This window comes from Manis javanica, chromosome 1, assembly GCF_040802235.1.
Source record: "Manis javanica isolate MJ-LG chromosome 1, MJ_LKY, whole genome shotgun sequence".
NCBI classification, from domain to species: Eukaryota; Metazoa; Chordata; class Mammalia; order Pholidota; family Manidae; genus Manis; species Manis javanica.
Window position 1 is genome coordinate 63,540,614 of NC_133156.1, and position 27,067 is coordinate 63,567,680.

General features: G+C 47.0%; 1 protein-coding gene across 1 annotated transcript in view; it reads left to right on the plus strand.

Annotated features, from left to right (window-relative positions):
* Positions 1-21,510, plus strand: part of LOC140843523 (uncharacterized) — a 52,413-nt gene extending 30,903 nt beyond the window's left edge. Inside the window, exons 3-5 of the mRNA XM_073213307.1 lie at positions 17,060-17,264; positions 17,926-18,011; positions 21,439-21,510. Of these exons, the coding sequence (XP_073069408.1) occupies positions 17,060-17,264; positions 17,926-18,011; positions 21,439-21,499 (352 nt within the window). The 3' untranslated portion in view covers positions 21,500-21,510. The remainder of the gene's footprint in view (positions 1-17,059; positions 17,265-17,925; positions 18,012-21,438) is intronic.
* The last annotated feature ends 5,557 nt before the right edge of the window (positions 21,511-27,067 follow it).

Sequence of the window (27,067 nt, forward strand, 5' to 3'; positions counted from 1 at the left end):
TGCAAGGCTGAGATGACAACTAATGACATAAATAGCAGGGTTTTCCCCTTGGTAATTATAAAACCTTTAGCTTCATTATTTAATCCCCAAGGACAGGGAAAGTGATTACTCTGCAGAGTGAGTTGTGGCCTATAGTTTCATTTTAATTAAATTTTTTTTGCAATATGAGAGATTCTTTAAGTAAATTTTGACAGCATAAGTGCTTGAGGACACAGGAATTATTTGAAACTTTTCTACAAGTTTATTACTGCATCACACTGTGATTCTCCGGAAATGTGCCCTTTTTTAAATTGATTACCAAGGGAACATAGTATTTTCCCACAGTAATATTTCGGTGATATTTATTTTCTGACCTTTTTTTCTTCTGCAACCAACAAATCCTCAGATGTATAAAGAAACTGCCTCTTTGACTCAGGAACGCCACTTCCATAAACTCATCTCAGGGAGCTGAGGGCAGGGAATCTGGTGTCTCTAGGACACATCTATCCCATTGTACATCGGGATTCCTGTTAAAGCCTGAAGACTGGTGAGTGGGCACATAACTTCAGCTTTCCTCATGTGAGGCCTCGTTGCCTGTTGTGCTCTGGCAACTACTGAATGCACTGAAAAAAGTGATGAAACTACATCTGGTGAGGCATTTTAATCAAATGCAGGTTAGATTAAATCTCTTCTTCAGGAGACTGGGTGCCCATTTAGCTGCTACCTAATCAATGAAACAAGCCAATTTTTTAAAGGATGTGTAGGCTGCGATTAGGAAGCAGGTAATTGGGTAACTGTCTGTCGGCAGGCCAGGCCAGATATGTATTGATCAAAAAAGGAAAAAGTCTAACTTGATTAACAAGCCTTCTTACCATCAGTTAAATAATGGTTGGTTTTAAAATGTAATTTTGCTTCTCCTCTTCAGTGAGGGGCCAAAAACAGGCCAGGAGGGGCTGTGGAGAAAGTGAAAATGTTTACATACCAGGAGCTTTTGCTGTTGTTTGGGGAAAACAGTTAATGGGAAAACAGCAAAATTTCTGTCTTAGGCAAAAAGTTTCTTTACCCCTCCAGCATCCCACAGTAGATCCACCTCAGTTTTGTACTGAAGCCACAGCATTAGACTTGTGGCTCCACGTTCTGCTCTGAAATGATTTCTGCTAGAGGCGATGTGTCAAGGAAGAGAAAGATTTATTTCTTGTGTCAAGAAACCTTTTACTCAACTGTGTCTTGTCCCAGGGAGCTCTCAGAACAATCCCTCCACATGGGCCTGGGACCCCGAGACACTTCCTCTGGGAAGCAGGTGGGGTTTCTGTATGGGGAATTCTCTCCTTCCTCAAGCCAAATACACTGAGGCCCACGTATCCCCTTCCCTAAAGAGAGGGTGCTGTGCCACAGAATGGGCAGAGAATAGGTGCCATCTGCAAATTCCCTTCTTGTGCCTCTAGGTTAGAAATCACGAGTACTTACTTTTTGTGTTGCTGTTGAAGAACAGGGAACAAACTGTCCTTAGTTGTCCCAAAAAAAGTTGGAGAGTTAAGACTACATTTCAGCCCAGGTCCACAGTGTGTAACCTGAGGAAGCCAGGAACAGGTGTCTGGGTCCCTCCACCTCCCACCTTAGAACAGAGCTGTGTGGGCCTGCAGCGAGCTGGCGGGAGGTGTGGACAGCTGCACAGGGTCTGTCCCTTCCTGGATGCCCCCTGCTGAGCACTGGGGGTCAGGGCTCATGGGACGGTGAGGGCTCCGCTCTGGGCATGGAGCTGGGAGCACTGTCCGGTCAGGGGAAGGGAACATGGGGAAAGTTCTGCATCTCTCTCCTAGTGCCCTGTGATTCTAGCTCATCACAGTAAAATCAGAATCAGCTTGGCTTGGTCCAGAGAACAGAGGCAGCCCCAAGGTTGATAAAACCTAAAACAGTAACATTTCATTCTAATAAAAAGTTTGGGATGGAGATAGCAAAAAACAACCAGGTAAATCTGGGGGCACTTAACTAGTTGGATCTTTGTGGGTCATGCCAACCACAACAAAACACTGCTAGTATAACCCTTGGTTCTGCGAGGGACCTCCTTGTTTGAATGCATCAGGGAGAGAGAGCAGGCGAGCAGAGAACACCTGTAAAATGCCTGGACCAGAAGGCTCTGGGTATTCATGAACAGTGGGTTCACGATGATCATTTCCCTTCCCCACACCATTTGTCCACAGGCTTCATGGACCCTGGCAGGCGGTGATTTTGCCCATCTCTCGGGGAGATACCCTCAGGCATTTGCAACATCTGCGGCTCTCTCCAGAGTGCGTGGTCACACAGCTGTGCTCATGGACACACCTCTGCACGTGCACAGAAAGCAGTCATGTCACTGCCTCTGTCTTGCCTCGGCCACCACCTAATTCCCCTCCAAAGTTTCAGTGAGGAATGAAAACATAGGAGAGCTCAGTGGTCACGTTACAAACAGTGCTGCTTTCTCAACACACACCAACTTCCCTTGTCTTCAGCAATAAGCACAGGCTCTCGGCATCTCCATGAACCATGAGGGGCGTGGACAAGAGCCCCTGAGTCTTGTCTAAGTGTCTCTAGTGCCTCGGGAAGGAACCTCTGTGCTCTGTGTGTTGTTCGCAGCACAGGACAACAGACATTGAATAAGCGTTTCCCAGTTGTGAGTGGAAGTTGCAGTAAATGCCTTTCTCTGTTTTGGTTGTTGATGTTTTGCGATTGGCATATTCAGGAGTCTAGCGGTATGAGACATAAAGTTTCTTGGGAAGAAGTGTCACAGAAGGCAGGAAGATGCAAACTGTAAGCACACGCAAGCACTTGCATTTTAACTTCCAATAAAGCTCCCCTCCTGGGTTAAAATTTGGAGCTTCTCTGTTTACATAAACATTCCCCTACCTTGCTTGTAACAAGAGACTCATGTGTTTCTGCTGGCTGCTGTCAGGAGGCTATCCACTGCATTAATGTCTCCAAGGTGGGTTAGTCGAGATTGATTAGCTCTGTCACTCAGCAGAGACATGAAGGGAAATGGCTAATAGCAGCATGGGGAAGCCACAGACCAAACTAGCTCCATCCATACCATGTTCAGTGCGATTAGGCAGCAACACCCTTGAAGAAAGGCTGGTACTTCCTGGAGGAGTGAGAACACCCCCTGGGCCGGGTCTGGGGTCAGGAGTGGGTGCTCAGCAGGCCATCAAGCTGGGGCTCAGAACCAGAAGTACTGATCCAATTGAGCCCTTGGCTAGCTGGATCTGGCCATTAGGTACAGGGAACTCTGTCGGAGAAGCTAGAGAGGCAGCCACTAGGGCCTAGGGAAGAGTGCGTGTGGCGGAGCTGGGCTGTCTGTCGAGACAAAGTGGGCCTGCGAGCCCTGTGTCCGTGAGAACCTGGCTAAAAAGTTTCCCCTATTCAAATAATCTGCCGGTTCCATGCTGCGCTCCACCCACCACAGAACAGAGGGCAGAAGCCCGGCCGCAGCCTCCCTGCGCAGGGCACCACGGCCGCTCGGTCGGGGCGCGTGGCCCGCCACCGCCCGCGCCCCAGAAGGCAGCACTGATGGGGGCGCTGGCGGCTTTGTGTATGGCCGACAACCTGGCGAAAGTGTTCCCCGCGTACTCCACGGGCCTACCTTTTCCAGAGCACACTGTTCACAGGTGGCCTAGGAGAGCCCACGGGAACGTGGGTGGTGGGCCTGAGGGCAGCAGCCCTTCCTCTGCCCCCTGCCACGCCCCTGGCGAGTGATGCCAGCAGCCTCTAAGAGTGAGTCCTCGGAGTTTCCCTCAGGAGTTTCCATCTGGCCCAGGGCATGCTGTACCCGTGCACAGGAGGAGGCGGGCCGTAGCAAGGGCTGGCCCTGTGGTACTGAGGGCTGTGAGCCCTGGGTGCGGTCTTATGATTTGAATCATGCCAGTGAAGAACCTTCTTAACTCCATTGAACTATGTAATGGACGTGGAAAGAGCATCAGGCTCATGGAGCAAATGAACTGACAGATGTCGTGTCCTTAGAACATTCCTGGAACATGGTGACACTCTGTATGTGACACCTACCATTTATTATTACCACCACCACACGCCACCATGGTCATTGTGTTTATCAAATGAACCCTGGGAGACCTGACTGGGCCTTGGGCAGGCTGGCCCAGGGGCTCCTCTGCTGACCTTGTACGGTATCCTGACCCAGACAACCTAAGTGAAACCGTCTTGGAGATCTGCCTCCGGGAAGTAGGCATTCAGCAACTTTGTTTCATAAAGCAACAAAGGAAAGATTTAATGCACATGTGAAGTACTAAACACATATAAGCAAATATTGTCTTTATTATGACTAGAGATGGGGCTGTTCTGACCCCTATAATCGAGGGACAAAATCTGAATTCTGCTCGGGCACCAAAGTCATCCAGTGGGAGGTGAGCACCAGCCGCCCCCAGGCAGGCCCAGCGTGTGTGTCTTGGGGGTGAGTGCGTTGAGGCGCCGGCGGCCATGGGCCGGACGAGGGAGGGCACAGTGGCTGCCCCGCGAGGGCGTGTTCAGGCCTGACACGGCCTTCAGCTGGCTGGGAAGGGGAGTTTTTCATTCCAGGAGGTCGTTGGTTCTGACTGATGAGGAGAGTAGCTACCAGGAGAATCTGACAAAGCCAATTTACAAAGGGGCGAGAGGAGGAGGAATTGAGCCGTGTGCTGCAGTGCAGACGTCATGTGAGTGCCTTGCAGGCCCACGTCAGCGCCTGATGTACGCGTAGTGGCCACCGTTGTTTTACTCTTTGGCGAGGAGCCAGATCAATGGAGGCCATGCAGAGGCCATCCATCACCCCAGGAGCAGGCAGTGAGTTATGCGGCCCAATTCCCAGCGCTGACTCTGCCGACAGCCTCCTTTGCAGAGGTGGTGCTGGGCATGTGGGCCATGAGCACCCGAGCAGCGGATGCCCCTGGGAAGGGACTAGGGTCAAGGCCTGGGTCTGAGGCCATGCTCAAAATCTAGGAGTTCCTGGAGCCTTTTCTGAAGGACAGGGAAGGCTGCAGGGGAGCCAACTCACCTCTTCCAAGAGGCCTCTTAGGGACCAGCTGTAAATCCCAAGAGCCCTACATCCCCACAGGGTGTGCAACCTGTTTAGTCCACCTAAAATGATAGAGAAACATTATCCCATCTCCGCATCCAGTAGTGTACATACCTACCAATAGAAAAGCAAAAGCACAGAGTTCCCTAAGCCCAGTTGGGGGCTCCTGATATCTGGGAGTCACTCTGAGCTCCTGACCCTCCCTCACTCCCCACATTCCATCAGTCATCAAATTCAATCTGTCCCACCCCTACTTGGGTGGTGGTTCAAACCCTTCCTGTGACCCACAAGAAGCAGTACGTCTTGTATGGTGGCTGAATATACAGTAAAGCACATACACACAGACTTGGAACCATTTCATGAGCCTGCCTCGAGGGGGTGTCTTCTGGTAGTTTTACTTAGTTCTATTTCATTCAAACACTTCCAGTCATGACTCATGGTAAGTTTATGTCCATTAATAAGTCAAGACCCATATTTTGAATAACTCCATCCTAACAATCTCGTGTATCTAATCCCTTCTCCCCATCACCACTGCTGTCTCCTAAGTCCAAAACTCCATCACCCGCTGCATGGATGACCACAGCAGACCCCAGACTATGGCCCTCTTGCTCTCCTTCAGTGCACTCCCACTCTTGACACAACAGCCAGCATGAGATTTTCCGAAGATGAAGTGTGGCCATGCTGTTTCCACGGCCGGAGCTCTTGAACAGCCCTGCTGCCGCTGTACGCACACAAACTCCTTCCTGTGCCCCACTTACTTCTCCAGCTGTCTCTGGACATTCCTCCCTCAGTCTCCTCAAGCTGGTCATCCTGAACTTCTTCTGGGTCCTTGAGCTTGCCATGCTGTTTATGCTGGTTTTGAGTCTTTGTATAGTCATTGTTGTTTCTGTCCTAAATGCCCCCCTCATCCCCTTCCACCCATTTAGTGTAGTGGGCTAGGAATACAGAAAGCAAAGTCAAAATGTTGGAAATTCCTTGGTGCAATGTAGAAGAGAATTCTAAGGACTTCTGGATACAGGAAAATGCTGAAATAACTTCATCACATGCTGCTGGTTTGCTTGTCCCATGTCCCTTAAAAGGGTCCAGAGGACACCTCCTTCACCACAGCATTGAGCAGTACTTGGGTAGAAGAATGTAGGCATGGTGGATATTCTTGGCTTTGTTCCCAGACACCCTTCATGAGGCTGGAACATCTATTGCCTGGCCACTCTGGGTGCTGGTTACCGCCTTCTCCATGGAACTCCCCTCCACCACACAGAAGCCATTCCCCTGGGAGCTTACACCACCCCCGATGCTTTCTCCCCCTGCTGTGTCCCATTTCTCTCACTGCCTTCTGAGAGCAGATGACTGACCTTCAGGGACCTTTTTTGGTGGCTGGCTGGTCGCAGTGTTCCCAGAGCCAAGATGGACAGGCAGACCACTAAGGAACTCCTTAAACTATGTAGCTGCAAAAACTCTAGTTCACCATCAGAAGGCTGGCCTGAATTATTGTGATAGGGGGTCAAGGCTCTTCACCTACTTGCCAAGCCTGAGACAGCTTACAGATCTGGGGTTCCATGAGGGACAAGGTATGATGTAACCTCGAGGAAGACCCTGATAGGAAAATCGCAAAAATGTCCTCCAAGTCTCCCCTTTAACCTTCTCTGAGAACCTGCAGATGTTCATCAGCATCACAGGAGGGAAATGCCCAGGCATTTAGTGAGTCATTGGCCTTGGCTCTTAAAATGCCACTGTGGTCTTATCAGTCAGAATATGAGATCAGCTGAAAATGGTGTTTTGGTACAAGTTCATGTTTTGGTCCGTTTCCATCTCACAATGTGTCTGATGGGCCCACACTACTTCCCAGATTCTTCAGGATATAAGTAGAAAAGATGAAATTAGCAACCAGCAGAATCTCTACATTGGTTCTCTGTCCTGTAGAGCAAGGTTCATTTTTTAGGCAAGGAGAGTAGAAGCCCTTGGAATAGACCCCACTGTACCAAAATAGAAAAGCAAAAGCACTTAGTTCCCCAAGCCCAGCTCTTTACAGGCAACACCTTATCTAATGCACATACCACCCTGTGAGACTCCTATCATTGGCCTGGTTTTATAGATGAGAAACTTGAGCTGCAAGAAGGCTGAAGAACATGTTCCTGGAAAAACCTTCAGTTCTCAGTTCCAGGCCTTTGCTGGCCTGCAGGTGTTGTCTGGCCCACTGTGGTCCCATTTCCGCCTCCCCATATTATAAATGTCCAAGGCTTTGGATCTGAGTTTGGGGTGGATCTGAGGTATTTAGAGGAAATGCTGGCCACCTCTGCCGTCTGTCCCTGAGGCTGGACAAGGAATACCAAGGGAGACTTACAACAGGACAGACAAGCATTTGATGTCGTATGAGTTATGGCCACTCAAGCTATCACCTTCTATTGTGGCTCAAGTAATCTCAGAAATTCTAGAAATGAGGTAGCCCCCAGTGGAAACTATTTGCACCATGTGGCAGGCTTCCTGTTATGGACTGAATTGTATCCTGTTCCTCCCCATTTCTATGTTGGAGCCCTGACCCCTCAGTGTTACTGTACTTGGAGATAGGGCCTACTAGGAGATAATAAAGGTTGAGTGAGGTCATAGGGGTGGGGCTCTAATAGAACCAGTGTCTTGGTGAGGAAGAGGCCCCAGAGCTCTCGCTGTGCACAGGAACACCCCTGACAGGCCGCGTGAGGACACAGCAGGAGGGCAGCGGTCTACGCCAGGAAGGAAGATCTCCAAAAACCAAACGGGCCAGAACCTTGATCTTGGACTTCTAGCCTCCAAAATTGTGCGCAAGAAAATTTCTGTTATTTAAGTCACCCCATCTGTGATATTTGCAGCGGTGGCCCTCACCCACTCCGACACCTGGAGCTGGCCTCTGCCTGTGCCTGGTGTCCGGCCACGGAGGCCATCTATTGGTCAGCCTCCAGAAGGCAGTTTGCCAAGTACCCCTACTCCTGATTAGTTTCTAGCAAGAGTGGTGCTGAGGACTCCTTTTCTCTAATAGATGTTATTATTATCATGAAAAATTATATTCTATACTTGCCTTCGGCTTGAAGACTGATTGTGAGGACTGCAATGAATTGTGGAATAATCTCCACAAATGCATAATTAATACACACTGATTCAATTACCCATAGCCCCTCAACCCCCTTCTTGCTAAAAAATTTACATCTATATTAGAAAAGCAGGAAATGTGAGAAAGGGAATGATACTCCCCCAGGACTCTTAAGACCCTCTTCACTTCCCTTTGTTTTATCAGATGTGTTTTCTCTCAGTTCCTGATGTTTTTCAGCATCAAAATGCTGCAGGGAGCAAGGAAAGGTCTGTCTGCTGTGGGGTGGCAAGGCGACACCCTCCCCCAAATCAGAAATCAGCCCCTCACCCTAGAGGCACGTCCACCCCATGCCCACACTCAAGCAGCCCACGTCTGTGTGGCTGCTGCTTTGCACGGCGCTCCTTCTGAGAGATAGTGCTCCTTCCCCCTCATCAGCTCGTCCTGGACGCCAAGACTTTCCAACCCATCTTTCCACCTGCTGTTCCCTCCCTCTCTCTACTTTCTCCACTGTTGCCAGCAGCCATCCTAAAAATCCCTTCAGAAGTTCCCTATAGAAGAAATCTGTGTTGTCACCTGTCAGTATCTCCAGCCCGCCTCCCAGCTCCCGGGTGGGCGCAGGACCCAGGTGCGCGGCGGGTGCCCCTGTCCATGCTGACCGGGTCGGAGGTGCCCTGCCCACCCCAGCAGGGCTCCTCCAGATTTTCCGGGGCCATTCACTTTCACTGAAGCCATAAGGACAGGGGCATGTCCTTCTCTCTGGAGTCGTTAATGTCCAGTGACCCATCGCTTGAGGACTGACTGCCTGAGGATGACTAGGACCAAGGAAATCTGAGTCAAGAGATGGAGAGAGGGAGGGAGAGAGGATGGGATGGAAGGGAGGCTGAGAGAGAGGACAGGGAGACGATCTGGCTCTGCAGCTGGAACATTTCCTTCTGCCAGAACACAGCTGTGTCTCAAGGAATTGGTCCTCCTTTCCTTTCCACCTCTCTCCCTCCTCTTCGTCAGGCCCCATCACACAGCCCTGCTTGAAGTCTCCTGGGTGTGCTGTTGCGTATCAGGCCTCCTCGTCTTTGTGCTGCTGTGCCCCCGCCAGGAGCATGGCCTCCCCAGCCTCTGCTGGCCCACTCCCCCTCCTCTGAGGCCCGGCTCAGCTGTGACCCTACGGCTCCCTCCTTCCTACTGCTGCCCTGGACCAGCCCTCACCTCTGCTCTCACTACCATGGCTAGTTTTGTCATCACAGTTACTAAACTGTAGTTGCCTCTAGTGGGTTGAGGGCAGGGATGCTGTTAAACATCCTCAATGGACAGGAAAGACCTCACAACGAAGATTATTGGGCCCCAAATGTCAGTAGTGCTGGGGCTGAGAAACCCTGACGTAAAGTGAGTGCCCTGCATGGCAAGGAAAAAGAACAAGGCTGACATGGTCAGAGTTTTTAGTACCCATGTTAGATCCGTCTTTACATGATGCGTGTGTGTTGGGCAGGGGTTGGGGACATTTTTTAGTCTGAAAGCACTTGTGAGGTTTACCACCACCTCATACTTTCATTTAAAAAAATTTATTTGAAGTGGTAGTCCGTGAAAACACAAATAAGGAGTCCATAAGGTTAATAGCATCAGAAACAAGAGACAGAGAGAGTTGACAGTGAGCCAGGGGATGTGAAAAAAACTAGGGAAAGTAAAAGAAAATGAATCTGTTAGACCTTGATGCACAGAGACTCCTCACTCAAGAAGACATATAAATTCAGGAGTCACCAGCTTATAGATGTAAATATTTACAGCTACATAGATATTATTTAAAGTTATGATGGGAGGTCATCCCAGGAACATGACCCTGGGAAGTGGGACTGGTGCCAAGTACTAGGAGAGATCGTTTATGGCCTACTCTCTGGTTAGAATTTTTTTTTAACACGTGAATGTATTATTTGTGTAACAAAAACAAACTATCTTAAAATGACCATTAAAAAATAAAACCCCGAATCCCTATGGTTCTGAATATATAATGAATCCTTATGCGTTCCTATTGTTTATCTCAGGGAATGAATGGAAGAGAACTGGGACCAGCCTGCATGCCAACAACAGGGAATTTTTACATAAATTATGATCTATCTACTTCATTATGTAGTTATTAAAATAATGGGCTTATTGAAAACTAATGTAGAAATATGGAAAATGTTTGGAAATAATGTCAAAGATGTATACATATAGTTTATAAAATTATGCCCATTTGAAAAAAGGCTAGAAGGAAATTGACCAGCGACAGCAGCGCCTGTGTGAGACTAATGAAGTTATAGATAATACATAATGCGTATCTGTTAACTCAGTTCCCATGTTCTATCTCCAATGTAACTTTTATGGTTAAAAAGCAATCTCCCTTAAGAGGAGTAAAAAGGCATTGTTTTTAGATGACCCAAAGATGTCAGGGCTCACAGCTCTGATAATTCTTGTTTGGAGGAGGACCCTCTGTCTCTTCTTAAACAGGAGATTGGAAAATCACTACCTTCTGGTTGCAAAAGAAAGACACAGGGGTTCTACCAACAAACAGCAGCTGTAGCTATAATTTCTTTCCAAATGAGTGGAAAAATAAGAATTTGGGAGCCTGTGTTGTGTGCACCTGTGTGCATCTTCCTGCTGTTTGAGTCAAGGAGCAAAGAACTAGGACCCTGTACTATTGCATGAGTAAGAAGGGCCAGTGGGTTTTAGTAGGAAATGCAAAGCTAGCCACTGACAGAAGTTTCAAGAGATTTTGATCCAAATTAGTCTGAAGTTTTGGAGTCTGTTGTCAATCTCTAGGATGGATTTGAGCACAGAATGAGATAATGTAATGTGATAGTATAAAAATATGTGTGTGGAAGGGAATGAATGCAGGCTGTGTGGCAGACACTTCTGGCAGTTCTCAAAAGTCCCATTCCTCTTCTTCTATAACAACAGAAATGCCATTTTGTAGCTAGGCTTAGAATCCCAGGAAAAAAGACCATATACTTTCCACCCTCTTGAAGCTGACATGGCAATGTGACAAAGCTCTAGTCAGGGAGATGTCAGCAGAAACAGCACAGGCCACTTCTGAGAAGCACCTTTGCAGGAAGAGAGCATGCCCTTCTTATGCTTTTGACGAGAGTGAGAACATGACAGCTAGAGCTGGGCTACCATCTCAGACCTCGAGGTGGCCTTGGGGGTGGGAGCCACACGTAGCTGACAGAGAGACAGAGTGAGCCAGGCCCACTCTGGTGAGGCCTCATGATGCCAGATTTACATATGGGAGAAAAATGAACTGCCTCATTTAAGTCATTTCATTTAGGGTTTTTGAAGCCACATCTTACTCATACAAGGGCGATGGTGGGTGAGGTTAACAGTGCTGCTTCGGGCGACCATGATCTGTCTCAATCAGGCCTCTCTTTTGCCTGACACAATCAGGAGGTTACTCTGAAGACAAAAACTAAAACTAAACAGCAGCATAGGCTTGCAGAAGGGAGAAAGAACACTGAGAGCACAGTGTCCCGGCAGGTCTCTGAAGAGTGTACTGGGGGCTGCACAGCCTCCCTGGCAGTTAGCACATAAGGGACTCAGATGCATTTTGCTTGTATGGGGACCTGATGCCAAACCATCGTTCCAAGGTGCTGGGCTGGAACTGAAGCAGAAGTCACACACTCAGAAGCTGACCAGGAGAGCTTAGAGAGAGGCCAGAGAACAGAAGCCCAGAGAAAGTGTGTCTTCATCAGAAAAAGTATAACTCTCAGTCCCAAGTGTGGGTTGAGGCCGTTTCCACCAAAGCCTTTCTTATCTCCGTGAATCCTTGGGTTTCCCTGTCTGATTGTTGCAGGTGCTCACAGTGAGTCAAAATACACAACTTTCCTTAGAAAATGCCACCTCTACAAGGAATGCTGCTGATTATAAAGGCTCCATAAAGTTCTCCAACCTACTAAATCAACATGGGCAGACCTTGTTTAGTCCTAAGGTAAAAAAATAAGTGCCAGAATTGGTAATGATTGTAACATTCAGTCATCAGCCCAAAAGCATCAGATTGCCCATTTATTTAGTTCCTGACATCTTAGATTAAGAGTTAGCTTGACTCAAGCCTAAAAAGGCATGATGAGCAACTGAAAGAGAACAAATTCCAGTGGTACCTGGAAAAGTCTAATTCAATCTGTTATAATTGCAAATACTTTATGGAAACCTAAGGACATTGAGTTGAGTAAAATTTACCAGCACTAAATCCAGAGCCACCATATTGTCTCTGGAAAGTCAGTGTGGACTAAACTGATGTGAGGAAAAAAGCCTCTAGGGAAGAGGAAGAGGCTACAAAGAATGTTCTGGGCTGTTCTGCAGGTTTCTAGGTGAATCCAGGCATGCTAAAGGAATGCAGGAGATCTGGAACCAGATGGCAATACTTAATACTTAGTAAGCTTATGTTCAATTATTATAGTAATTTTAACTTTTGAGAAGAGAAGAACCGCCATTCTACTTCAAAAGTATCCTTTCCTTTACTTGACACTTGCTTAGAGGCTGTGAGGCCATCCCAGAGCCTCTGAATCGGCACTGGGAGAAGATAGGCCAGAAGGTGTGTGTGGAAATGAATCTCCTAAGGGCTGAGTTTGCAAATCAACCATCAACAGTGGTACTGCAAAGGGAAGCAGAGGGGAACAGAAGGAAAAGGAGAAACAGAGGGATGCTAAACTCTGAGCAGGACCATTGACCCCCGCAAACACGAGGGGCCCTGGCCGACTGGCATGTTTTCCAGGAGGGTTACTGAGGAATCTTCCTGGCATGTCTGGGTGAGTAATCTCACTCCATCAGGCTGTTGGCAGAGACTTGGGGCCAGAACCAAATCGGGGGAGTACCATGAGATACAGTGCGGGCCACTGTCCCACAAAGGCAGGCCATACTGCAGGCCCCAAGTTTCACACCCTTCACTTTCCGAAGAGGCCACACAGTCTCACTGCTCAGCGGGGCAAAGCCTTCTCCAAGCATGTTGCGAACCAGGTCCCTGAGTCCTAGTGTGCCCAAATCAGTCACCAAGAGGAGTGCTCTCAGCGCTCTCGTTTTCATGACTCTTTTGCAATGTTTGGATAACCTGAGGTAGCAGAAGCACCTGAAATTGGTGGTTCAAGCAAGAAACTTGGATTATTTGTGCATTTCCTGAGCCATGTTTGGCTCTTTGGAAGTGAAGCTCTCTCCCCATTCACTACTTATTTCTTCCCTGCTGGTAGCGAGCTCACTGTCTGTCTCAGACCAGGAAGCCCTGGGCACTGAGGAGCAGATATTTAGAGTCCACCTTTGTGATGGATGAGACCTTGCAGGGTCTCAGAGCAACTTCAGTCTCCATGTTCCTCTTGGAGCTAATGCTTATTCTAGCTCTGCCCGCCTCCTTCCCACCACCCAGTTCCCCCTAAACCCCACCCTGCGCTGTTCCCATGACCTCACACCCCTGTGAAGGAATGCAAGTGGGTTTCCCATTCCTGACAAAGTAACTTGACTTTGGAAAAGAAAGGCTACAGATTTCTGGCTACTTGAGCAAAGCTTTTTGCAGCCACACACACATGCCTCTCTGGGCTGAGATTTTATTACCATTTCCCAAAGGATTAGGATGAGAACAATCTTCCATGAATGTTGTCAAGATCACTTTGGGTAAGAAAACCAGATTAAGGCAGTTCAACAATTCTAAAAGAGGTCTCAGCAGCAGCTCTCCACCCCCAAATGGTGTATGGGCAGGAACACATGTGAAGGCAGAATAAGCATGAGGCACCCCACATCCTGGCCCCATGCCATCAGAACAGAAATCTTATCCAGAAACCTAGATATGAATCCATTCTTCTAAGGTAGGTAACGCACCTTAGAACAATACAATCAGCAAAGAGAAATCATAGTTTTAGGAAAGGTCAGTGCCTGATTGGAAGGCAGAAGCATCAGGCACAAAACCAATAAGCTAAAAGGGGGAAGTAAAGAGAAGCTGGAGTCAGCCCTTGGCTTTCTGTACCCCTCGAGGCCTCTGAGAGGAAGGTGAAAGTTTTCAAAAATAAGATAGACAATATCCAGGTTGAGCTGAACTGCTTCTTTCCTCTGGGTTCAACAGACTCCTCTTCAGTTTCTGGCTGACATGGATAAGCCAGAGTTCCCCCTGAACCCTGAAATTTTGCTTTCTGGACAGCATGTGACTGCAAGGCCTGAAGGCGTCACTGCTTGGTTACAGGTGCAAGCATGCCTCTGGGCTGCTGGGATTTCCACATCTTCCCGAATCTGCCCTTGCTGACTGGTGGGCTGTGGTGAGGCCCCCCAAGTCTGGCAGAGCCAGGATGAATTTCCAGCCTTGGTTTGGGCCCACGGCCCCAGCCACCATTCTTGGGCTGCCCTGGAAAAGGAGGCCCCCAAGGAGATTCTTGCGGCAGCTGCTGGGCGCTTCCCATAAGGAAGCGGACTGTTACAGGAGTGCCCTCCTGACAGGCCTGCATCTCTCCGTAGTCTCAGGAGCCTCTGAGCACTGTAGGTCTGGCTCCTTTGTATTCCTGGAATGTGTCACTTGGCTGACAGGATGGGCATCTTCCAGAGCCGAAGCATGAGGGTCAGACTGAATGTACTGATGCTGGGTGAATCCTGGCTCCCTTCCCCTGCTTGTCCGCAGTTGGCTCATAGTGTGTGGCTGGGGTGAACAGCATGGCACTGGCTGGAGGCACCATCAGATGGTCTCCTGGGGGAAGGCAGCCAGGGAAGCTCACTCAGACCATGCTCCTCACCCCAGCCGTTTGGAAAAGGCCCAACCTGTAGGCAGATCTGTCTCCTCTGAGGAATACAAGGGTCTGGGAGAAATCTTCAAAGATTCTGAGGCCACTGAGAGGGACATGAGCTGGCTTCCACCCGCTTCTCCCTGTGCGACCTGTTTCGGGGAGAGGGCTCATCATCATCTGTGGGGCGGGGCAGGACCCAGGCTGCGCCCTTGCTAGGATCTAAGCGGGGGCAGAGCTCCGAGCAGAACCAGCCTCTGGCCCCAGCTCGGCGCTCTCCAGGACACCGGGACTCTGTGTTCGTGCCAGAGTGAACCCACGAAACAAACGCGGGGACACACGGGGAAGCCCTGATAACCCGCGGCGCTCTCCGACTTGCCGAGTGAGGATCTGCTCCGTCCTGCGCTTCCCTGATGGGGTAACTGCTCACACTTTTGCTGCCAGCTCCTCCCATTTCTTCTTAGCTAAGGGCTGCTTCTTGGCCACCTGCTTATTTCATCAGCTAGGAAACCATACTAGGCTTTGTCTTGCCAGTGGGTTTCAGCCCCCAGCAAGTTTGCTATGGATCTGGTGTGACCAAAGAAAAGACAGTAGAATGTTCTTGGGGTGAAAGGGTTTATTACCCGGCTTGTTCTCCCCACGGGAGGTCGAGCGCGCACCTCTGCCTCCGCCCAGAGCCCTGGGCCCAGCTCTCTATATAGTCCAATAACAGCTTATTGCCTAAAGGTGTGGAAGCGGTAGCCTAGCAACAGGCCAGTTACATCATCAGGTGGTTTAAGTTCAGGGAGGATCCTGGCCATCGGAACCCCAACTTCCCCAAGGCTGAAAGGCCAAGTTGTAAGATTTGCTGAGTATAGAGCAACCGTTGAACAATAATCTTCAAAGAAATCACTTTTGTCTCAAATTTTGAGCCTGTGCCATATATAAAACTCAAGCCTCGGCATTTCAGAACTGAAGGAGAATTCAAAGAGTAAATACTGGATTCACAAATGAAGTCTTCACGAAGTGGTGTTCTGGCCAGAGCAGCCATGGCTTCCTGCTGGGCAAGACTTCAGGGCCCAACACGGTTTGGTTCCCCAGCTGACTACTGGATTGTGACTGGGATCATTCACTCCGAAAGGAGCCAAATGGCATTAACGAGCTGGTGCGCTCAGCAAAGGGGTCGGCTTTGATTCCTCTGAGGCTGGTGTTTCTCCTTGGGCCTTTGTTCAGGTTTATTCAGGGGCCCACATAAAACTTGGGTCCAGAATCGAGTGGTAATTATACGAGATGGATGTTCAAGTCAGAAAAGCTGGTGGCAGCGCTGGGGCCTGAGCAAGAAAAACGCTCCCCAGCTGCTCTGTGTTCTTGTCTGAGAGCCCGTGCAGGCCCGCTGGGACCCCAGGCCGGGCAGGAGGAGGTGCCCCTGCGGGTGGGAGGCACAGAGTTGTGAGCACACAGACGATGTTAGATCTGGAAAGGAATTCAGATGGGAGGCACTGGGGAGAAGGGCCCTATGGTGCCAGGCTGCAAGGCGCCAGGCATTGTGCCCCACGGGTTGGATACTGTAGTGGGATAAATGAAGTGAAATGTTGCTGGACGCCCCCTGCCTCGCTTCCTGTATTTTCTGTTACACCTGCCCCAACTCCTCACTTAGGGAGCAGCTGGGCCATTTAGAAGTCTTTTCCCCAGAGCAGGGTCAGTACAGCAGAAACACAGAAAAAAACTTTCAAAAACCTGGACCCTGAAGGTAATCAAGAAATTTAGAAAACATGTGAAAAGGAAGGATGCTGCTTCCCAACTCTGAGCCTGCCTGGGCGGCAGTGCTAGAGGAGGGAGGTTGGTGGGTAGATGCTGGTGGGAGGCAGGAGCTCTCAGCGGCATCCCCACCACTCTGCGGGATCACCAACGAGGGCAGAAACGCACGTGAGCTAGGGGTGTCTGGGGACGTGGAACCGCTTGCCCCCAGGGCAGCATCGGGGGCCTTGTGTGGGGCACCGGGCCAGGAGGGACCTGGAGGCTTCGTAGTGTTACTAGGCCTGCAGGCACCTTTTGGGGTGGGACAAGAGGAACACGGGTGTATTCCGGTGTGGAAGGCTACAGGACCGGGAAGAGTGTGTCTGTTTATGGTTCGGAAGATGCAGTATTGTAAAGTACAGACTCTGTGATGGTAGGCTTAAGTTCTTGCTGTCTCCCTCCCTCACCCCCAATACACAGGCTCTTCAACTTTATGTTGATCTTGAATATCTTCCCAGTGTATTAACTCCTCTCTAACTTCATTTCCTTCTCTAGCTCTGAGCTGCCTTCCAACATATCAAGATGGAGCAGCAGGTATATAGCGATACCAGTCCCTTCGGTCCTGCTGGGGCAGCATCCCCAGGTCATTCGCTTCCAAGAACGAGCAGTCTCCATTTACCCCGGGTGCCTCCAGGTGTGCAGAAGCAGGAATCTCAAGACCGTCTCTTCATTCCATTATCTTCTGCTCCAAACTCTCTTGGTGAGCTTGCCTGGCAAGTCCCCACCCCTTCACCTGTCTTCCCGTCTGAGGCCTCTGCTGTGTCCCGTGCTGCAGCCTGCTCAGGGCACCCTGTTAGTGGTTGCCAACCTTAGCTGGGCCTTGATGCGGGAGAAGCCTTGCCTGGGTCTCTGCCAGCTCTCGCTCACTTTCCTCAGGTGCTTCTCCATTCTTGATTGCCTCTGAAACACCCCTCCCCAATCGCAGCATCCTTCTCCACAAATAATCTGACTTGGTTCTTTCCTGAAAAGAAAAATTGAGGCCAGCAGATAATATCTTTCTTAGCTACTTCCTCTGCCAATCACAAGTGTATCAGTCTTGGCATACATTTTGGGAGACAGTTCTCCACTAATCTCTCAAGTGTCTAGATGCCTAGGCGTTAGCAGCCAATTTAATTTGGACTATGTTTTCAAGAATGTTTGTATAAGCAAGCAGCCTTGGAAAGATAGCAATTCATTATTACAGATGAATAAAGACAGAGACATCTCCCTCCCCTCCCCAGAGCAGACTGTTTACATTCTAGGATAACAAGGATAATCATTCCCTCTGGAAAGGAAGATGGGTAGGTTTTCTGTCTTTCCTACACCGTCAGAGCTTCCCAATCTTAGGGCTCCTTTCCTGTAATGCACCCCACTGTGTGCAGGCAACATTTGCTCTAATCGTGCTGCTCTGTGGGAATTGGAGTTTGGAGAACAGGTGCCAGATGATACTCTGCCTACTGCTATTGCTGTAAGTAATTAACTTTTTTTTTGTTTGGTTGGTGTTTTATTGAGGTATAATTGACATTAACATATTTCAGGTGTACACCATAATGACTTGATATTTGTATTTATCACAAAGTAATCATCATGAGAAGTCTAGCTAACATCTGACACGATATATATGTATACACAAATTTTTTTCTTGAGAACTTCTAGAACTACTTTCTTAGCAATTTTCGAATATGTAATATAGCATTATTATCTATAGTTATAGCCCATGTGTTATTTGTTTTATGACTTCTATATTATGTTTGACCCCCTTTACCCATTTCACCCACTCCATAGTCTCCCTCATGTCTGGCAACCACCAATCTATTCTCTGTATCTGTGAGCTCGGTTTTTTGGGGTTTTTGTTTTTAGAGTCTAGATAAAAGTGAAATCATATAGTGTTTGTCTTTTTTTGTCTTCTTCCACTTAGCATAATGCCCTCATGGTCCTTCTATGTTGTCTCAAATGTTAAGATTTCATTTTCTTTTATGGATGAATAGTATCTTATGATCTATACATACCACAGTTTTTCTCCATTCTTCTATCAGTGAACACTGAAGTTGTTTCCAAATCTTGGCTATTGTAAATAATGCTGCAGTGAACATGCGGTGCATAAATCTTTTTGAGTTAGTATTTTCCTTTTCTTGAAATAATACCCAGAAGTGGAATTGCTGGATCATGTGGTAGTTCTAGTTTATAAGCTTTTGAAGAACCTCCCTACTGTTTTCCTTAGTGGCTGTACCAGTTTACATTCCCATGTACAATGTACAAGGGTTCCGGTTTTCCACCTCTTCTCCAAAACTTGTTACTTGTTTTCGATAATGACCCTTCTAAGAGGTGATACCACAGTGTGATTTTTGATTTGCATTTCCCTGATAACTACTAATGTTGAATTTTGTCAAATGCTTCCTCTGCATCTATTGAAATGATCATGATTTTTATCCTTCATTTTGTTAATGTGGTTTATCACACCGACTTGCAGATGTCATTCCATCCTTGGTCCCTAGAATACATCCCATTTGATTGTGGTGTGTGATCCTTTTAATGTATTGTTGACTTTGGTTTGCTAATATTTTGTTGAGGATCTGCACCTATGTTCATCAGGGATATTGGCCTGTAATTCTCTTGGACACCCTGGTATGATTTTGGTGTCAGGGAAATGCTTACCTTAAGGTTGTTTATTTTGTTTGTTTGTTTGTATGACATATAATATCCTATTCATTTCAGGCAGACATCTTAGTGATTAGACATTTTTATACATTATGAAATTTTATGTATATGAAATCCTCACAATAAGTCTAGTTACCATCTGTCACTGTACAAAATTATTTCCATGTTTTTGGCCATATTCCCTATGCTGTACTTTATATTCCTATAACTGACATATTTTATAACTGCAAGTTTGTATCTCCTAATCGCCTTCACCTATTTTGCCCACCTGCCAACTTTTCTCCCCCTACCCACCCCCGTAACTAAGTTTGTTTATTCCTTTGTTTTGTTTTTTAGATCCCACATGTAAATGAAATCATATGATACTGTCTTACTTAGCACAATATGCTGTAGGTAATCCTAACTGTTGCACATGGCAAGATTTCATTCTTTTAAAGGCTGAATAATGTGTGTGTGTGTGTGTGTGTGTATCGCATCTTTATCCATTCATCCGTCACTAGACACTTAGGTTGCTACCATATCTTAGTTATTGTAAATAATGCTGCAATGAACAAAAAAAATGCATGTATCTTTTAAGATCAATGTATGTATCTTTTAAAATCAGTATTTTAATTTGCTTTGAACAAATACCTAACTGTAGAACTGCTGTATTCTATGGTAGTTCTATTTTTAATTTTTTGAGGAATGTCCATATTGTTTTCCATAGAGGCTGCACCAATTTACATTCACACAGTGTTTGAAGGCCCACTTTCTTCCACATCCTCATCAACATAGATAAAAATGTGTATTGTAGCTAATAGCCAGTCTGACTAGTGTGAGGTGATTTCTCTTTGTGGCTGTGATTTGCATTTCCTTGATAATTGCTGATGTTGAACATCTTTTCATGTGCTTGTTGGCCATCTGTATGTCATTAGAAAAATGTCTATTCAAGTCCTCTGCTCGTTTTTTAATCAGGTTTTTTTTCTGATGTTAAGTTGCATAAGTTCTTTATATATCTTGGCTATTAACCCCCTATCAGAATATTAATTTGCAAATGTCTCCTATTCAGTAGGTTGCCTTCTCTTTTTGTTGATGGTCTCCTTCACCCTGCAGAAGCTTTTTATTTGATGTAATCCCATTTTTAAAGCTTTTTTGCCCTTGTCTGAGGAGACTGGTCCAAAAAGATACTGCCAAGACTGATGTTAAAGCAATTTCTGCTTATGTTTTCTTCTCAGAGTTTTATGTTTTCAGTTCTTTCTTTAAAGCATTTAATCCATTTTGAATTTACTTTTTTATATGATATACGATAGTGGTTCCAGCTTCATTCTTCTGCATGTAGCCTTTCACGTTTTCCAATGTCATTTATTGAAGAGACTGTCCCCTTTGTATATTCCTGCCTCCTTTGTCACAGATGGACTTTGTATGTGTGGATATATTTTTGGGCGCTCTCTTCTATTCCATTGAACTGTGTCTTTTTTTATGCCCAGACCATGCTGTTTTGATTACTATAGCTTTATAGTTAGTTTGTAATCCAGGAATATTATACTTCTAGCTTTGTTTTTCTTTCTCAAGGTAACTTTTACCATTGGGTTGGTATTCTTAAAAAGAGACATAGGTATCTAAAGTGGTTCTTCTGGATGGGCTGCATTAGTTAGGGACCATTGAGTGATAGACTCTGTGTATGTGAAATTATTCCTTCCTCCCTTATTTACCGTGACTGCTTAATCATCTAACTACAGCCCATACAGCGTTGCCCCATCAGTCTTCTAATTATCCCCAGGTAGGGATAAATCCTCCAGAAACACAACTGATGCCTGAATCCTGAGAAATGATTTAAGGTTAAGCTGTGACTCCTGCCACATACAGATTGGATAATTGAAATTTGGAGGGATGCCATCATTTGCTCATGGCCTGCAGCTGGGAAGCTTTCTTTCTTGCATACCAAAGCCAATCTCTTCACCTGCATTGTTTCTCCTGATGGTCCGTCCCCCCCAACCTCCCCTCCACCACCACCGTTCTCGGCCCCTAGCCAGCTTCACTGAGTCCTCTGAGCAGCCTACTGTCTTTACAATCAAATGGACAAAGTAGTCAAAGACATCTGCCCTTGGACTGACAAGATAAAAGGATGCAGTTTTATACTGAAATATTCCTGTTTTTCAGCACAGTAACATATCTGACTTTGATTTGTATTTCTAATACCTTTCCATATAGCTCAATTCTAATGATCATTTTTTTCTTTCCCTTGTATGCCCTTTTAGATGTATTTTTCTGGATGTCTACCCCTCTCCATCATCAGTGTTTTACGTGCATCCTGAATAAATCTCATTTTGTACAAGTTTAACATCCCATAGTTAATTTGAGAAAAAAGGCTCTGAATGGGACAGGTGGGGTGACAGTCTGGCAGGCTCCCTGTGTCTTAGAATTGGTGACTCTACCTCCCATCTTGCACGGACAGTCCTGTGGTCCCAACTTAGTTATTAAGAGCATCCCCTTTCACCCTCCAACCACACTTTGGCATCTGTGGGCCAGTAATCTGAAGGTGTTTCTTTGCTTTGTGGCCACAAAAGTATGGGGATTCTCATGAATTCTGTCAGTCAACATCACCTTCTTGCAGATGTTCAAACAAGGCAGGTCCATGAGAGTATCCTGTGCTAGAGTTGCTTTGGGCACGAATGAGGCAATAGGTGGAGGAGGTCCTTGCAATTTAACTCTTGTCATACTGATGTGAGATATTCCAGTGGCTGTTATTGTCCTGACTGGCATAAAAGAGTTTAAAAAATGTTCATAAGGCAAATGTTCTCCCAAATTCCTACAGTAATATAAATCAAAGGACAGACTCCCAAGAAAAAAGTATGTCAGCTACTTCTTCACTCCTTTAGTCTCTCTCCTCCAGGCCTCATGGAATATTTCCACTGTGGGCTGTGGGGCTTTTCCTCCTTCCCGGGCTTCTGAGCATCCTGAACGGTGTGGATACAATGGTCAAGATGGAGCCATGAGCCCAAGAGCTGAGCCACAGTAGGAGACAGATGGACAGCAGAAGGCAGGGCTGGCAGAGGGAGCTCAGAATCTGGGAGGCTGCAAGCAGGTCCCAGTAAGGGGAGAGAAGGTGGGCGAGCTCCCAGTATAATACTGACCACCGGAAGAGGTAGAAGTGTTTAAAGTCAGAGAACTAAGCTAGATGGCTTTCTCACTACCCATTCTATTTTCCTCACAGTAGTAACACATTTGATAAATGATCAGGTGCCCTTTGCCACCATCCCACAAGCCGTTTTCGGCACACTTGCCTTCATACAAGCAAATCTCCCTCGACCTTCTATTTCCTACACTGAGGCTCAGTTGGGGATGATCAGACTTGGGCACCTCCAGCCCCCATCCTTCCTCACAGGGCTGTGGATAGAATATAGTGAGCATGAATGAAGAGTGTGGCACGGTTCTCTGAGGCTGTGCACCAGACAGGCAGAGATCTCATTTAGTCTCCTGATAATCTCAGTCTTGAGGCTCTAAGCATATTTTGTACCTTTTCACTGTCAACTTCTTGCCAAGAATAATGCTAGGAATAATAATAAAAAAGAATTTAAAGCAGGCATCCTAGTGTGTCGTGCAGAGAGGGGTCAGGAGTAGCCTCGAGAGAGCACCCCAGTGCAGCTCCTGACTCGGTTCTGAGCGCACGACAGCCCGGGTTTGATCATTTCTGAGAACAATGCTGCTTTTTTCAATCTCAAGACAAAACATCCCTGCCCATTGTCCTGTTTTGATTTGCAGTCTAATACTTAAAATTGTAGGGATGAGAAAGCTAGGAGTAATTCAGAACATAGAAATCAAATAGCTTGTCAGCCAGTTTGGCTGTCTGAGCACCATTTCCCTAGTGTGTCAAGAACCCTATTCCTTGTAGAAATCAAGAGAAATTGCAGTGGTGTTTGGGGTTTGGCTGATAAAGGAAATGCATTCATACAGCACCACAGAATGGGGGGATGGGTCCTTTGGGGTGAGAGAAGCCAAGGTATCCCCAGTGCCAGTCATTTGCATATGGCCCCAAAGTGTTACCATAACCACATAGCTCCTGGATTGGTCTTTATTTATTCTGTATAAATTTTTTCATTTAGTTTACTTTAAATGGGTATTAGCTCATTGGTTTGATGGGCTAGTTACAATTTTTTATTACTTTGTATTAAATGCATACCTATAAAAATGACATACTACATGAATCATCTCCAGGATTACCTAGTGGTCACATAACACTCTGAGGAAATACTGGGCAGGTTAGGCCCCTGCATGTGTGGAGGGCCACGACAAGCAGTATCAGGTGTGTGATACCAATGGCATGAGCATTTTTCAATTTCTAAATGTCTTGCATTCAAGTTGTATGCCCTTTGCCTTCTGGCTGTCTGGGTCGGCCAAAAGCGTTAGCTTCTTCATGTTTGACTGGAATGATATCAACTCAAGAATAACACGGCTGATGCCATGGGAAAACCAACTGACTGTTAATACGTGCAGCTGGTTGGGATAGACACAACCTTTCTAATGTGTGTGTTAGTGGTTAATAAGAATAGATTTTGACTGGTGGAAAGATTAGTCTCCACTGGTTCAGAACACCCCTTCTCTACAAAGATGAAGAAACTGAGCTCTGAAGAACTCCAGGGACATTAACAGGACAGAAGCTCTAGGTCCCTAACCATGTTCTCTTTCCTCTGTGTGCCACACTTCTGCCACTTTCCCACTTCCTCCCCAGGGCCAATGGCTCTTGACCACATCTGTGGTAAATAGACGACCACAGATCTTCCCAGGGAGTGGTAATTCTCGGATATCAAAGGGGCCGCAGAGCTGGGAAATGTGCTGATACCATTTGAATGGATTCAAACAAACAGTGGAGTCTGCATTCAGTGTTCGTGACTGGAACCTGTGTGCAGAAATCGTGAGGTTTTTCCTTACTCCTTGTCCCCTGTAAGTGAGGCTCAGGGCCTGGATCACAGATATTATTCAATAAAAACTTGTTGAATAAGTGAATGGGAAGACAAGCAAAGAGAAATGGAAAGTGCCTCCATTGTGCCATCCACCACTCCTATAGGACTCACTTCCCATTCACAACAAAGCCAGTGTTGACCCCTGCCCCATTTCCTCCCAAGGCAGACGTCTTCTAATGTCAGCATAGAAGGTAGAGCTGGGAATTTTAACCTACCACAAGGGCTACAGCTGATGCACATGGACACATGTAGCCTGCAGAAGAGAAGGGGTGCACAACACTTTGCAAGTTGGTGGCAGCCCTGACCTAAGGTGACCCAGTGAGTCAGCCCCTTTTAAAATAACCTCTTTGAGGGTGGGTGAAGCCTGTAAATAACGTTCTCTTTGAGGGTGGGTGGAACCTGTGGCTTCCTTCTTTTCAAAAGAATATGGCAAAAGTGATAGCTTATGCTGCCTTGATCACATTACTTCATGTGGCGAATACCATTCCCATGATTGTGCCTCATATGTGAGACCGTCTGAAGACTGGAGAGAAAATTCCCCCACTCATCTTGAAGCAAACTGATGTCACATGAACCGCGTACCAAGGGGGTGACAGGAAACAGGGGGCCCTAGAGAGCTGAAAGCAGCATCTGGCCAACAGCTGGCAGTAAGACAGGGATCTCGCTCCTGCAGCTGTGAGATCAGTTCAGCTCCCAACCTAAGGGAGCTTGGGGGTGAATCCTTTCCCATTTGAGTCTGATGACATTGCAGCCTTGTAAGCCCTTGGAGCAAAGGACCCAACTAAGGCATGTCTCCAGATGGAAACAGTGAGATGGTAAATGTGTATAGTGTAAAACCACCAAGCTTATGGTAATTTGTTAGGCACCCCTAGAAAACTACAAGGCCTTCTCTCCATCTGATTCTGTGCTAGCATTTTAAAGAGTATAATGTCATTTAATTTTGACAAGACCCATATGAAGTAGACATCTGAGAGTTACCAACTTTATAGTTGTAGAAACTGATGGGATTTGAACCCAGGTAGATTCTAGGAACTAAATACTATGACCAAGCCTGTGGTTCCTAAATTGTGTACTAAGGCACCCCAAGCTACCCTAAAAACTCACAGGCACCCCACAGGACAGTTTAAGATTTTGAGGGGAGTATCTGTTGGATATCATGTGAATTACCAACTCCATGTAGTTTAGTTTCAATATTAGATCAGACTACATTCTATTTCATATCTTTGTGGAGCTGGATTTTCCTTAGTAGTGTAATAAAAAGCAACTACTTGAGTTAAAACCAGTAAGGAACAGAATATAAATATTAGCAAGTTGGTCGGTAGTATCTACTTATTAAATGGAACTGCCTGGTGTTTCTTTTGGCCTGGAGGCACTGTGGGTAAGGCTAGCATGGCTCTAAGGAGGCTGAGATCTGAGACGCTGGGTATCCTGTGTTTGGAAACCCAGTCCTTCGGTGCTTGGAGGGCTAATTCCATTTCACTCTAGAGGCCAGGACTGGAACCAGGGGGCACAGTAACAGGAGGCTGATTTCAGATGAACAAGGGTGGACTCTGCTGCTGTGGTCCTGTACCAGCTCATGGCCTTACCCCTGTAAGAGGCAGCCTTTGCACTGAGGGAGACATTCCAGAAGAGGCTGGTAAGAAGCTGTGGCCACAGACGTCTGTACCTGCCTTAGGTGGGAAGGGAAACCAGAGGGTCACTTGAGCTGTCTCAGATCTGGGGATCCCGGGCCCCCAGCCAGTCTCTGAGAATGAGCATGGCACTCGCAGTCTCTGTTCTTCTAGGGAACCTGGGGCCTACAGGATATGAGTGTTGGATGGAGAACAGTCATGTAGCCCAAAGGCAGGTGAAGCTGCTGTAATGAAGAGATGCAGAATACCCAGAGGTGTAGAAAAGTAGCATAGCAGTTTGTTTCTCTTTCTTAACTTTTGGAGCACAGAGGAGGATGGTCTAGTGTGAGAGGACAGCTCTGTCATGCCTTCCATTTCTTTGTCCAGGGAGGGTGCTCTGCATGTCGCCATCTCCCAGTCAGCAAGAAGGGGGCAAATGGAAATGCAGTCGAGCAGCTTTCCCTTGAAGGGCATGACCTGGACGTTGCTCCATCACCTCCGCTCACATTCCACTGGCTCAGGCCTAGTCACCCGGCTCAGCCTCACTGCAAGGAAGGCTGGCACGTTCAGTCTCTCTAGCTGGCACCTATGTTTAGTTAAAACTAAAGGAACTCCCCATGAAGAAGGGGAGAATGGATATCGTGTTAGTTGGCTAAGACTGCTATGACAAAATACCACAGACTGGGTGGCTTAAACAACAGAAACTTATTTTCTCAAAGTCTGGAAGATGGAAGTCTGAGATCTGTGTCAGCAGGGCTGGGCTCTTCTGAGGCTTCTCCCCTTGGCTGGTAGACTGGCCTCTCCCGGAGCCTGGGCTCCGCTCCAGAAGGGCAAGCAGAAGATGGGCACAGCTCAAACAAAGCTCGCTGCTGGATTCTGAACATCTCGCCTCTCGCAGGACACTCGTTTCTCCAGCCAGTCTCCTCCTGACGTTCTTTCCATTTCTGTACCATCCTCCCTGCTTCCACGGAGATTCGGATTTCATTAGCGATGTGAGCTGATAAAGACAGACAGCCTCTCCATGATTTAAAATTCACTGCTCTAATTTGAGCTCTCCTTTGATATTTCTCCTTTACAGGCAGCACGATCTGCTGGGTTTTCTTGGCTGATGTTCATAGCACTAACTTTGAGCCATAGGGTCAAAGTCTTTGCCCTTCCCTGGCCTTCCCCAGAGTAATCAGTCTTAACAAGCATTCCATCTACCTGAGAAAAATGCTTTCTCTCATCTCTCCAAATATTCTATTGTCTCAAATTCCTTACCCTTCTGGGCCACTGATTGGCCACAGGCATCTGGTAGGCCAGAAGGCCCTGTGTGT